This window comes from Rutilus rutilus, assembly GCF_951802725.1.
Source record: "Rutilus rutilus genome assembly, chromosome: 15".
NCBI classification, from domain to species: Eukaryota; Metazoa; Chordata; class Actinopteri; order Cypriniformes; family Leuciscidae; genus Rutilus; species Rutilus rutilus.
In genome coordinates, this window is record NC_140220.1 from 10,695,151 (window position 1) to 10,710,559 (window position 15,409).

Genomic DNA, 15,409 nt, shown 5'->3' on the forward strand with positions numbered 1-15,409 from the left:
AAAATGCTAAATAGAAGCATTTTTATTAGTGCACCCCATAATAAAAAAATAAAAACACTGATTTCAGATTTGAACACTGGCACGTCAATGACAGCTTCATCAGACTCCCTGCACTAAGCTAAATATTTATATGGGTATGACTTTATGAGTGTGTGTGTGGTCTCACCCTCGCCCTCCTCCTGCACCGCTCTGGGCTGAGAGACCGTGAAGCACTGCATGAGCTCATACTGTTGTCGGGCCTCCTGGTTCTCTGTGTCCACCTCATCTGGAGGCCTTTTCAGCAACCTGCAGTTAAACGTGTGGCAGTTCCTCCGGCCTTGCTCTTGAGGCCATGGCACACCGTTTACTGAAAACACACACACAGATGTGCAGGGTAAGTGAAGTGCGAGATAAAGACCACCAGTGGAGTGTAACGGAGTGCTGAAGTGAACGAGGTTGACCTCAAACGTTTGTGATAGTATTTACCGTGAATGATTAACACAGAGCTCTAACTGCCTTTTGTTTTTTCCCCACAAACTGTTTTATTTTATTTTTTTCAACAACCGGCAAAAAACAGCTTGTACATACAGTTAAATCCAAATGTGCCCCCAACATCTTCCATATCCAAAAGTTAGTAACTGCCAGCCAGCATGGATAGGTTCTTGGGACTCCAGAAACACCAGCGGCTTCAAATACCTGTATGTGACAGAGTTCTTCTGTGCCTAAATCACTCACAAATCTTTTGATAGTTCAATCTCTATTCAGTTTTCGCAAAATATTAGTTGTTTTAATGTCTTTTACGAGACATTTGCACCATTTCACGTGTTTCATCTTCAGAAAGATCTTTCTTCATCCCCGTATTGTGTGAGAAATGTGACTTGCTTAATAATGCCGAACAACCTCTTTAAGCAGGTTTTCCATTAACCCAAAAAGACCTGGCAAACTATTTAACAAACCTGTCTGAGATTGATACCAGTTACCTAAAAAATATATGAGAAATAAAACAAACAAACTCTTTCTTTGAAAAACTAAAATCTCAATCTTTATTTACTGAAATCCTACTTTTATTTTTGTATACATCATAATCATAGCCTCAGGCAAATGGTCCTGTGCATGTTCAAGAGAGTCTGGAGCTCAAGCTTTGTCGCATGATAACGTTTGGGCAGTAGCAAAATCAGCCATAGTAAGCTTCTTTTTACACCTATGCGAAGAACAAAAAAGAACTTTGCCGTGAGTATACTGGGGCCTTTATCTATCATTCTGCTCTTACTGTTTCCGTCCTCACCGAGAGACTCACCAAGGCTTTTGGGTAGCAGGTTGCGCACAAACTCGTTGTGATCTCCCACATGAAGGATGCTATAGACGCTGGAGGTCATCAGCTCTTCCTGACTATAACCCAGATAACTGGTGACATTTTCAGACACAAACACAATGCGTCCCTCGCGGTTCGCAACGAAAAAGAAGCCATCCAGGGCCTGGTGGAGCGGGCAGAGAATAGAGATAGAGGACACAAATAAGATGTATGTTGCACTAAAGTGCCATATTCCCAACCATAGGAAATGGGCCAGGCTTATATGACAACAAATACAGGTCTACAGCAATACTCAAGACATCAGTCTTTTCTACAGATAAACAGTCGGAAAAGTTCAACATACCTCCAAAAGGAGTGGCCCAAGGGCTTCCTTCTCCACCATGCCCTGACTGCTGGACGATATGTCACTCTTTTGCACCTCATCATCTGGAGACATCAGAGCTGCTTTCTCTGTGGGCACACAAAGAAATTTCAAATCCCTGGTAAGTGATACCAAAATTTAAGAGCATGAATATACATTACCATTCATAAGTTGCAGTAAAGACATTTATAATTTTACAAAAAAAAAAAAAAGGCACAATTGTTGAATCCTAAAAATAATATGCATCACAGTTTCCACAAAAATATTAAGCAGCACAACTGTTTTCAACACTGATAGTAAAAATGTTTCTTGAGCACTAAATCAGCATATTAGAATGATTTCTGAATGATCATGTGACACTGACTGCTGAAATCTTCGCTTTGACGTCACATGAATAAATGAAATAAAAATGAGTTCAAATAGAAGTTATTTTAAATGTGTAAAAAATAATTCACAAAAAAAGATTTCTTTAATCAAATAAATGCAGCATTATAATAAAAAAAAAAAATTATAAAAAAAAAATAATCTCACCGACCCTAAACTTTTGAATGGTAGTTTGGATTTATATGCACTTTCTGTTGGTACAGTGAAATACACATTCACACAGTTTTGTGGCCTCGAATTTTGGTTCCTGGTGTAAGGCCAGCAGGTTTTAGTTTGCGGTGTACATAATCAATCCACACCCTCCAAACAAATCTTACGCATCCCTATCTGTCAGCTTTTTTTTGTGTTAGCTTTTATTCACACACAAAGAAACGTGCATCATTTCACTATTGTCCTCCTTCCTCTCCTGGACTGGGTGGATGAAAGCCACGCAGCGGAAGCTTCTCTTAGACTAATGCGAGCAAAGTGATACTTTTGGAGGGGAGCCAGCAGCAGTAAGTGCAGAGAGCACTCTTGAGAAACGCTTGAGACCAAAGAGTCACAATTCGGTCACTCCCATCCCAGTTAGACTCAAAGAGCTGATAGAAAGTGTCAATAATTATTCTACTGCCAAACTACTTAACCTTCTTTCTCCTCTCGAGATCAAAGCGTCTGAAGGACCGTTTGAGAAATCGACTCGGTCCAGCAGCTGGAGAGAAGAGAGGACGAGACTGTTTGTTTTGGGCTGCATTCTAAGTGAAGATTTCTTGAAGGAAAGGCTAAATTTAGATCAGAGCTTGAGCGCCGTATTTACACACATAATAGCAATGTAGCTCTCGCCGAGGAACTTCTGCAGAGCGCTCAACTCAGCGACGACATCAATCTGGTTTGTTTCGATCTGAACTCTGCAACGCAAGAGTTTAAAATTAAGTCAGTATGGTGGAAGAGGAACAGGCGTTTTTGGTTGTTAGACAAAAGTTTGGCCAATACATTGCGACTGAGAAGTGATGTACTGTAATCTGGTGACTGTCGACATGGTGTGAATTGGCCTTAAAATTAAAGATACTCAAATCTTTCGGGTCTTTAAGAAGAGGTATGCAACTGATTTTCTAAGCAATCAGACTTCTCATATGGTGGACAGTAAAACACAACTGAAAAAAATCCTACAGTTACATTAGTAAAATTTCAGTGAAATGATGCCACAAAAAAGGTCATTTGTTGATTGCCAATAGTTTAGAGATGAACGAAGCAAAGCACACATTGAAGTCTCTTCGAACCAAGCAGTTTCCTGTTGGTTTAAATGGCAAATCCTGTCACAAAATTGGCACGGATTCCTATTGAAACTACTCTGTCTGTGAAAATACGGAGAACGGCAGTAAATGTGATCGCACATTTACATTGAGGGACAGATCCGAGCCATATCTAAAAACCTGAAGACGACAGAAACTTAAGAGTAGTGCTCTTTTGGCCTGGATCAATGAGCGACCACCTAGAACACCCTAGCAGGCACATGCCACATAGCAACATGCTAAAAAAACACTGAAAACACCTTAGCAACTACATATCAATAATCGATAACCACCTACAACACCTTAAGATCATGACACCACTTATAATCTAGTCGAGTATCACAATTCTTTCTCAAACGTTTCTGGATCAATTACAGCAAAACATTTTTTAGAGTTGAGATGCATTTAACAGCCAAGCACAAAAAAGGCTTAAGTTTTATTTTGCACCATCTTACAACCAATCAAGGTTCTGCATCATGAAATATATTTAAATGGAGTTAATGTAATTAAACAAAAATCACAATTGTGAAGGATCGAGAATCATTCTAGAATCGGATCGTGACTTCCTGAATTGACACAGATAAGTTGTGTAAAGATTCTCCTCCTTCTAAATACATCCTGTCACTTTAAATAATAATGGGAAAGTGAACAAATTTCATCATGCACAGTCCTTAAAATGAGCTGAATAATACTTCAAGTAATTTCACCCAGGCATTCAACTAAACAGAGAGCAAACAAAGCTAATGGCTGCTGGTTTTCATGACCTTTGCCATGTGAATTGTGCTCTGACTTAATTTCTCAGGTTTCAAATTGAATCGGATTTTGATTTTTTTTTTTTTAGTGCATTTGTTGAGGGGCTGGAATGTTAATGAAGTGCGCTGTGCTGTATGAGAGCATGGCTGAAATGTGAAAAATGTCTTTGATGTACCCTTCATCCAACTAAAAGTGACATTTGATCCTAGTGTCCTCATTCATATCATCTGGAAAACACTTCAATAGTGTGGAAACTTTTTCATACCCACACACAGACAGGATCGATCTGAAGTAGTCTAAAAACATTTGAAGTCGCAAATATTTCCATGACAGATCTGAAGAATTTACTGATGCAGTTCTGAATTTAAGCTGAATGCGTAGATCCTTGATGATCAGAATAAAAGGTGGGTGGTTGATTAAAATCTTGGTACGAGTATTTTTATGTCATGGTGACAGACTAAATCATGATATACTTATTTTTTGGCTGGAAAATCAATGGAAAAATGGCCTCCAATACACACCCTGCTGCAGCTTTCGTCATCCCTTCCACTTAAAGTTTAGGTAAAGTAGTCCAGTCACAAAAATATATTTACCACGGTATAAACAGACACACTTCTACCATTGCGAGGTATCGTATGTCATAACTTCCAGCCCTAAAAGTGTACCAAGAGACCTTCAGGTGACATTCCAGGTAAACATGTTTTTAAAGGTTGATGATTGAACCCATCTGAAAGGTTAAGCTTAAGAGGTGAAAGTGTGTTCTTGTCTGACAACATTAACAACACCCTAAGCCAGGGATAGGAGGGGCGGCAAGTTCCTGTTTCTCTTTCTCGCAGGAAGAGAGGGGAAGCTGAGGTCTACGAGAGGCCCTCTCTTGCACAAGGTCATGGGACAGGGCAGCATCGCCATTGGCTGTTCTCTTGCACGCCCCTGCGGCCCCCCCTCTCCCTCAGGCTGAGAGCTCTGAATGAAAACATAGAGGGCCAGCACTCTGGGTGACAAACTGTAGAACTAAAACAAGCTCATGAGTGAGCTGACCCTATTGAAGGATGACAAGAACAAAAAACCTAGGTTGTTAAAGTGAACCTCATCAGCTTTTAAATCATATTTTATGCTAAAGCCCAAGTAGCGGTTCAAAGAGCAAATAATACTGAATACCAGATGTTACGGCTATGCATTATATAGAATATTCTCCAAATAAATCATTTTGTGGGTGATATAAAATTAACCAATATCATGAATATTGAAATAAGGGACACATTTAAGGGTAAGGCAGGTCATTTTTGGAGAGGCTAGCAATGGCAAGCTAGCTTTGAAAGCATAAGATCCCCTCCCTTCAGAGCGTCTCCAAATCCACACTTCCTCCAAAACACATGAAGGCTTACAGAAAGGAGAAAACGAAAGCGTCACGAGAGATGGCGTTAAACTACCTCATGTCTCAAAGCACACAACATTACAATAATAATAAACAAACAATTTAAAGAGCACTGACCTGTATCACCTGACTGCTGCAGATAATTCCGCCGTTGATAGTGTTACTCGAATGCATAAATTCGAGTAACGAGCCGCTCTGAGTATAACGTCACGTGTTTCCATGTCTTACAAATCATGGTAGTTATGGCATGAACAAGGGCATTGTTTTGGTTCAGGAGGAACAGTAAAAGGTGGCTGCTGTTTCGGTTGCGGTGCTCGGTAACAGGTCTGTTTAACTGTGCAGTGCATAGCATGTGCAGTGCATAGCATATGCTGGCATAGCGTATAGCATAGCGCTGATGACATGTGATGACTTTCAACTGCCTTAACCCTTAACAAAAAATATTTCTGGAACAAATCACCTACCCTGCCTTTAAGAGTCTTTGACAACAGGTTTACAAATGCTTCTCTTTAATAAATCTACCTGAAATACATGAAACATGGCATGCTGTAATCATCTGTGCACATCATCTGAGCACAAAACTGTTCGAAATTATGCTAATGTGAAAAAGTGCCGTATTACCCCACCATTACCAAAGGTGGTCACACATCTTTCTTCATTTATCGTCATAGAAACTGATTACACTTCTTGCTTAAAGGGATACTCCACTTTTTTTTGGAAATAGGCTCATTTTACAACTCCCCCAGAGTTAAACAGTTGAGTTTTACCGTTTTCGAATCCATTCAGCCGATCTCCGGGTCTGGCAGTACCACTTTTAGCATAGCTTAGCATAGATCATTGAATCGGACAATTCAGGCGCTGCATCATATCATTACGCCTGCTGCACTCATGGTACGGCAGCAAAGTTTATTGATTTCTTGATCGGCTGAATGGATTCGAAAACTGTAAAACTCAACTGTTTAACTCTGGGGGAGTTGTAAAATGAGCCTATTTCCAAAAAAAGTGGAGTATCCCTTTGAGCAAAACATCTTCCTAAGCTCACCTATGCAACACAATTTAACCCATTTCCCACTGCTTCAAATGATAATAATAATAATGCATTTCCTCCTACAGTGCATATGCGCCAGATATAGCAGAGCGGTTCCAGCAACTATCTGTCAAGTGCCATTTTAAAGGATTATGGTGTATACATTATAGTCCTGCAAAGAAACCAGAGACAGCTTAAAATGTTTGTGCTAGCCAGTGCCTTCCCACCTAATATGCAGACCCCACAACCTTCTGACATTGATTAATTTTTAGATCTTCGGATAAACATCCTCTCGTGACCTCTTTGCATAAATGATATTCACTATTCCAGGGGCTCCTTATTTTACCATGCCAACAAAACCCTTTTTTAAGGCCTGCAAATCATGAGATGACATGTTTACCGCTGTCGAAATGAAGAATGACTGGGTGCATGTTCTGAATTACTTAGTGTGAGATAACGGGGTGATTTGGAGCTAGCTGACATGCTTTGTTCCATTTCAATTTACTTTAAAGTTTTCAAGGTGCCTCTCATTGGGAAATAACAACAATGACAACAACAACAATCCAAATAATTTCTTGAAGCAAAATATTGGCAAGTTTCATGTACTGGCTAAGACAATCAAATTAATACTATATTGCTTTAAGGTCAACCATAAATAATCTCCAAACAAATAATACGATCAATGATAAGGAAATGAGCATGGGTCACAAGGACTTTACTCAACTTAAGGTCTCATCAATAGTTCTTAGAAAATATTTAACCATTGAGAGGACTTGTCATTAAACAAAACAGACTCTTTCTCTGAGAACTAAGCCAGTTGTGGTAAATTAGTCTGAAACTTGTGTCTATTGATAGGCAGACCAACTAGTCCACCAACTAGACCAACTAGCTTTGAAAATCAAGACAATGATTTATTTATTTTTTACAGTTTATTATAATTTATTAATAAGAAACTAATTGAAACATAACATGAGTGATGCAATACAAATAACACATATTACAGTAACTAAATATGTGCTGAAATACACTGTCAATCTTTCATTTAGTCCTATATGACTGCATGCTTTGTGGCATTGATAAATACATATTTCCAGAAAGAATTATTTACATACCAAGTGGACTAATCTTAAGCAACCAGTCTTAAAAAGCTAAAATACATCACTGCAGATCTGACTTTAAACATAACACAGACATCTAGCTTTGACAAGCCCTAACATCCCCTAATGATTGGTCAACACTAGACTGGGCAAAAATCCCAAATGTCTGGCTTATAGGAAGAGTTAAGCCAAAATTTCTTATCATTTATTCACCCTTGTAATTACAAACATGTTATTTCCTTTATTCTGTGAATCTTCTATGATTGCTACAAAATTGCCCATGCAAGTTCCTTTGACGATGATAATGATTTTATTTACACTTAATATTCAACAATATCATTGATCTGACTACACTAACATTATTTGATGAGAACTGAATGGAGCTGGACAATGACATGTTTTCTGAAGAGCTGCTTTATAGCCGAATTGAACTCATTTAATAATTGATGATCTTTACAATGGTATTGAATCAGCACTGAAATGACTTCAGTTGAACAATGGCACTATTTTTTAAATCTGCTTTACAGCAATGTTTCATTTTATTGAATCATTATTTTGCCGTTTAACCCTGTAATGCTGCATTGAAACGATCTGTATTGTATAAAGTGCTATAAAAATATGCTGATTTGGTGCTCAAGTAACATTTCTTATTATCAACGTGAAAACAGTTGTGCTGTTTAATATTTTAATTGTGGAAACTGAGAAATTTTGGGGATTTTTTGAGAAATAGAAAGCTCAAAAGAACAGCATTTTGTAACATTATAAATGTTTTACTGTACTTTCAATCAATTTGATGCATCTTTGCATAATAAAAGCCATAATTTCTTAATAAACAAAAACAAACAAACAAAAACATTACTGACCTCAAACTTTTGAACAGTATACAGGAAATCAACATCCCAGCAGAACTTCACAAATTTAATTTACCACTGAGTGTGTCTTGGACATAATATGTGTTCTCTTCATTTTATGGCTTTGTCTGAGAGCTCTGACCAGTTACTGATTAAAACAAACCAAAAAGGCAAGCAAATAATCACATCCTCTGGGCCCCCCAAAAATATCTCACCACTATGATTTACAGCCAGTCCACAACCAGATAAAAACCTTGTGTTTCACATTTCAGTTTATTTCCCCCATTAGTCTTTAAGATGACTGAAGGAACAAGTTCTAATCAGATTAGGTATGTCAACAAACCAAACATCTATTGGGTTTTTCCTGGGTCAACAATGGTCTTCGGTGATGGCGGACGAACACATTCATCCACATAGTAAAATGGACCCAACACATGTGAACTGTGATCCCAGTACAGACAATAAATAAATATATTTCTTGGTGCGTACCTTAGTGCTCAATTCCGATTTATTGCTCAGAGCCGATTTTTTTGTACATCTGACCGGCATCGGATTTAGTTCCACATATGAAAGTGGCCCAAATCGGAATTGAAAAGATCAGATTTCATGTGGTTTTTGCTTGTTCATATTGTTATGAGAAAAACAGATCTGAGTCACATGTGAGCAAAAAAAATAAATTTGGCCCACATTTCCCCTGCAATCTGAGCATAGCCTTATTGACATTGTGTTTATCCTTTGTTGCGCAGACAGCAACAGTGTCGTCCCCAGATCCGGCCCACTTCTGGTACGTGTGGATTCCACGTGTACCAAATGTGGGCCGGATCTGGGTCGACACTATGTTGCTGTCAAGGTGGTTATAATGAAAGGATTTGCGAGCGTGCAGAACTCGCACTGAACAAAAACTCTGCAGATTCTGACTAAATACATCTGATTGACCATTGTGTCCCTGCTCGCAACAGATATGTCTGTGACTGGCTACAAAGCTCAACGCTGAAGGCGAGTGTTTTAAAGCAGACGGCTATCAGCGGGTACCAGTACTGCAGAACGGCACATGAAATGTTCAAATAAATCTTTGGCGGGACAAAGATTCATTTTGGCGGCAGCCAAAATATTTTGAACGCAGGAAAAAACCTGACGAAAATTGTTGCAGTCAACTGTACTATCAAATCGTCTCCAGTGTCAATTTCCTGTCTGTACTGTGAAGTGAATGGAAAAACTTGTACGCAGCCCACACACAGCCCCAAAGGAAAAGCACGGACACTGGCTACTCACCCTGCTCGCGGCGTTTGATCTGCTGGATCTGGTCCACGGTGCTCTTTAAGATGTGGCATTTGTCCGGCTTCACGTTCAAGCTGGCAATATCGCTCATGTTGGCCGATAATAACTCAGCCAGTTCGTCAATGTAGCGGCATTCCAGCTCCCGCCGTCGCTTCTCCACACTACCATATGTGCACACAAACATGAACAAAAAAAGAGAATTGTACATTTTTTAGCACTCACTTGAAAGATTAAAGTCTAAAGCACTGTACCTTACAATGTAAACGAAAACAATAAAATATTAAATGTAAATAACATATTATCTATTACAAAATACAGTAGTAAGTTTGGGGTCAGTAGGATTTTAAATCTATACAGTAAATAAACTATTTTAGACTGGTTCGGGTCGTACCACTGTGGAGTAGCCCAGTACCTACATGACTCGTCATAGGCATAAACAAAGAGAAGTAGCTCCGGCTACAGAATGTTCTTCCTCAAGACGCATGCAGTTCTGTTTATTAACCACTACAGCGCCAAAAGTTACGGACTGCAGCTTTAAAGAGTCTAACAATCAGCTATCCCTTCCTTTGCTGGCACATGAACAACCAACAGCACTTAAAGGGGGAAAAATAAACAAAAGAAAAAGCCAATCTGCTGCTGGTCTATGTTATGATGTTTTTAAGACAAAGCCTTGAAGTGGTAAAGTTTGGCACAGAGACTAAGTGGGCATTCTGCAAGGACTTGGGGACTGAATAATTCATGATGCTCAGAGAACACTATGATCACAAACAGCCCTGAACCCTGTCTTTAGCGGTCTCAGCGTTCTGCCACCTGATAGAAGCAGAGGATTCTGCAGTTAAAAGGAAGAATGCTGGGCGAGAGGAGACTATAGGTGCACTCAAGGACAAACTGTGGGTGGCCTGGAACCAGAGCGAGGCTAAAACACACACTTTTACACAGACGTATCATTGTAGAGCTAATAAGGGTTGGGGTGTATACAGTCCTTGCACTAGAAGGCATTCCTCAAAGGCTTATGCTGCACATGGGTTATCAAGCTGAGAAACGGAAAGAGAGAGAGGCTGAATAGGACAGAGAGACAGATGGTCAGGGGGCTATGGTGAAGTAACGTTAGATATCAATGGAATGCAAAGGCTTCAGATCTGAGCCTATTTATCATCCAGTCAAAAACAAGAGTCCTATAATTGCATGCACTGTTTTAAAAGCAACTGAAATTAATTTCACAAAAATTCACGGATTCTAAAGATGCAGAATTAGAGAGTTTCAGTGGGCACTGTTCATTCTTCAACAATCCCTGCTAAACTGGCTAACGCATACAGAGTGTAGGACAGCACAACTGTTTTCAACATTGATGATAATAAGAAATGTTTCTTGAGCACCAAATTAGCATATTAGAAGGATTTCTGTAGAATCATGTAGAAGTAATGGCTGCTGAAAATTCACCAACACAAGAATAAAACACATTTTAAAATAAATTAAAGCAGTTGCTTTAAATTGTAAAACCATTTCACGATATTAGTTTTTACTGTATTTTTGATTAAATAAATGCAGCCTTGGCAAGCATACAAGACTTTTTTTTCAAATACATTTAAACTTTTGAGCAGTAGTGTATATGTACATTTTAAAGGTGATCTAAGTAACTTTTTTACCTTAACTGAACAGCTTCAGAGTCATTGGAATGGTTATATTACTTATTTCGGGTTGAATGGTGGTCGTTTCGCACCCCCCTGGTGCCCGTAAGCGGAAAATCCGCACTTGCAACTTTGAGCCGGCGGGACGCCGGCCGCCGCGTCAGGAAGTCTCGCGTGATATCAGGTCTCGCAATGTAAACAATTGCTTTACGGCCAAAAGAAATCTGCTAAAATGCTGTCATTATTGCGCTCCCTCACGCTGTTCGAACCCGAATGAAGAAGACCTTTTAAAGAATGTCCCATCTGCTTTGATGTCGTTGATCTACTAGCCTCTGGTGTTTTTACGAGTTTTTACAACAGTGTTGTCAAATATCTATTCCGAAGCTGTGGGGGGAGCTCTAGAGAGAAACCTGCGAGCAAAAAGCGAGAATACAGCGAAGAAATCCCGAAACTACTGAGCCCTGCTTTAAATACATAAAGACCCGATATGCTTTAAGCAGATTCAAAGAACGGACTTGGGTGACATTTTGGGAAACGAAGTTTATTTTGTGTTCGTTTCAGGAGTTCGAAACAGCTCACCTAAGTGAACTTTCCAAAAAAGCTCGCTCTGGCTGATAAACACCTTCGAACTACCATTGGTCCGTGGAGATTACATAATAGATGGGTGTGCTCTGAGGCTCTGCCTTTTTGAGAGGAAAGCGCAGCACACATTTACATATTCATTTAAACGCTGCTCTTAGCAGTGTAGGCGTCATCGGCATATTCCCTAACAGTATACCGCTGCTCGCGCATTTCAAACAAAGCGAAGAACGAAAAAGACGTGACTATATCGGGGTCTTAACTCTGAATAATAACATCAAAATAACATATAGTAACAAGCATTTATTTTTATTTTTTTTATTATATATTTATATAATTCTAGAGATGCACCGATTGCAATTGCGATTTTTTTTGTAAGTGCAACCTGCCGATACCGATTTTTGCTAATTCCGATTTTCTTTCAAAGAACTATAGATATGAAAATAAACAAGGCTTTAAGTTTTTCAGGTGGATATACAGTATATTCAGGTATGAAATACCGCAGAAATTTAAGTAATCAAATGTAAAATAACACTGGATAGGCTTCATTGTAAAAAAAATTAATACAGATTAATGCTTACAATTAGTTACAAAAGTTATTCGGTCAAGAGCAGAGAGTGATGTTCTTTGTCTTTTGTTTTTTGATTAACATGACAGACAACAGCAGGAATATTAGAATGCTGTCACTTTAAGAGTTTATGCATGGATTCAATATACTGTTACACAACTTTCGTTATCTTCCTCAAATAATTAGGTTTCAAAACTGACTTTATTTAACTGAATACTCGCTAAGACGGGTATTTCGACATCATTTTGTGTGTATTTGACCGCAGTAAGCCACTCAATTTGGCTCAGTCTAGGCCAGGGGAATAAATAATTAAGAATAAACAAACAAACATACATCTGCCTGGTTCATAACAAATCAAAATAACATGGATCATCTACTTAGTAGAAATTAGGAATTAATGAATGCTCATTTCAATACACAAATCTTAAAGGGACTAACAATCAGCTCTCCCTTGCTCCAGCATGACCAATGGCTGGCGTATGTATGCAAGGATGGAGGAAAGTGCTTATCTGTTTGAGGTTGTGCTGCTTCTGAGTGAACGTACGTACGAATGACTTGCAAGTGTGAGCGCATGATACCATGTGTGTGTGGGAGAAGACAGCAAAGAAAGTAGGTCAGCGGCTTGTCAAGGTAGTGCGCAGGCGCGCTGCATACACAGGTCAGGGCGCTGTGTGGGGTTGCTGTAGAAACAGGCAGTTACATCAGCCCCACCAAGGCCCTATGGAAGAGTATCACTCAGCCAGAAAGACCTGTTCTCCTCCAACCAACCCTGACAACAAGGATACCTTCAACAACAACAACAAAACAAAAAAAAACGCGCTGGCCAGCTATTTTACACCTAAAAACAACCCACTGTTGGACCTATCATGCATTGCTCATGACAGAGCTGTTGTGTTTACAGGGACTGGGGTTTGAATCCAGTCATGGGCTATGTCCTGATCACATTCCCCATCGCACTGACCTTTATAACATCGGTAAAATGGGGGGGGGGGGGGGGGAAGAAAAAAAAGTATAAATAAATAAATAAAATAAAAACCATAAATACGATACTTCTAAATACCATACTACGAAATGTCTAATATTAAAAATATTTAAAAAATGTTTAATGATATACAAATATTTATTCATTTATTTAATATATATACACTGTATATTTGACTAATTAAATGAATGAATAAATATTTTTTATATCAAACGTATTTATGGTTTTTGGATTTTGTAAACAAACAAAGAAAACTAAAAAGAACATACAAATAAATAAATAAATAAATACTTTTTTCTTTTTTTTTTACACTTTAAACAAACACAATTGTTAAAATAGATCCTTTTCTCCTATTCAACATTTGCTGCACTTCCTCTGACACACCTTGACGCCATTGTGAGCAGCCTGCATGTATAGCATTGTATTACATGAATAACATAATTGCTAAGAACTTATAAAATACTCACTAGTAATGTGAACTGAAAGAAAGACTAAAATATGATCTCATACTTCACCTGGGACCAGAGGTATCACATGGAGAGCCCTTCCTCTTCCGTGACTCTGGGGTGTTGGGGTCAAGGGCATTTTCTCCTGCAGCACTCATTTTGAGCATTTGCACACCTGCAAAACAGGGTAGTCACAGGTCAGCCCACAGTCAAGCTTGAAGGAACCATTCTACTAACTAAACACAAAGCAGGACAATAAAGTTAAGTCATCCAATGGAGTAAACAACAGAAAAAGTTGGTAATGGTAGTTTTGATTGTTGAGTTCACCTGATTTGATAATATCATCTAGAACTACAAAATAATAGTGGCAAAAGGATGCCAGGCACCACTTCAGGCCAACAGGTTCAGGAAAACCAGCAAAAATACAAGTCTGACCAGTTCTGAACTAGGTCCCTTTTTACTGTAAACGCCATGATAGGCAACATATCTCAACCGGATTGAGCGTGACAGTCAGATGACTCCATATCAGGCACAGTCTGAAGTGACAGCTCATTCCTGCAAGCAGTACACATAATCAATGGCTCCTTGCAGGGGAATCGTAAATCTGCTGTGAAAGGGCTTGCTAACTGAAAGCCTTGTTTGATCTGTGGCGCTGTCCACCCAGCACTACGATCTAACTCTTGCTGTTAGAAGGAACCGCTGAAAATCCCATTTGTGAGGATACTGCGTGCATATAACCATTATTATGTGACACTGGGAAGAATCCACAGCCAAAGATGGCCATTCTGCCAATGAAGACCCTTTCAATTGGGTTTGGGGGTTTTCTCCCATCATCTCATGGACGTTTTCTGCTGTTACATTTCTACTTTAACTTCTGTACTACTCTGGTTACTCTACTGTTCGGTATAGTGGTAGAGACCACTCGAGTTAGAGACTCGGACTCGAGTCGCATTTTAATAGACTTCAGACTTGACTCGGATTCGACCTGAAATGACTTCAGACTTGACTCGGACACGACCAAAGGACTCGTGAATATTTAAAAAACCTTACCTAATCCTTAACTACTGATATAATAAAAAAAGAATTTGTGTTTTATTTGAACAGTTTTATAATATCTGCGTCACATATATTTCCCTACGTGTAGCAGTAGTTCGGACCCTTATCATAGAAATTTATTAAGTATGTCCGTATATTGCGCGTAAACTCCGAAATGTCATAATGAAAGTCCCATGAAAACCGTGCCGTATGTTCTTTCATTTGGGTTTATTAACATGTCAAATCGACTAGATGCAAGGAATGTGCGAAAATAATTAAAGACACCAGAATGACAACATCAAATTTTATGAGGTTTTTTTGCATCTACAAAAGGATAGTCACATTTTTATACTGTGGTGTATGTATCTGCATGGCTCCTTTGGATTGCAAACCTGTTAAAACATTAACAAATAAAATCTAGTCTTTAAAGGTCCTATGACATGCTGCTTTTTGGATGCTTTTATATAGGCCTTAGTGGTCCCCTAA

At 38.9% G+C, this 15,409-nt stretch overlaps 1 protein-coding gene across 3 annotated transcripts in view; it reads right to left on the reverse strand.

Moving 5' to 3' along the window:
* Window positions 1-15,409, reverse strand: part of ncoa1 (nuclear receptor coactivator 1) — a 58,904-nt gene that overhangs the window by 16,459 nt on the left and 27,036 nt on the right. For all 3 annotated transcript variants that reach the window (XM_084433035.1, XM_084433037.1, XM_084433036.1), the window contains 5 exons: window positions 13,958-14,063; window positions 9,680-9,846; window positions 1,635-1,741; window positions 1,277-1,454; window positions 167-346 (listed from right to left, as the gene is read on the reverse strand). In XM_084433035.1, the coding sequence (XP_084289161.1) occupies window positions 167-346; window positions 1,277-1,454; window positions 1,635-1,741; window positions 9,680-9,846; window positions 13,958-14,055 (730 nt within the window). In that variant the 5' untranslated portion in view covers window positions 14,056-14,063. The remainder of the gene's footprint in view (window positions 1-166; window positions 347-1,276; window positions 1,455-1,634; window positions 1,742-9,679; window positions 9,847-13,957; window positions 14,064-15,409) is intronic.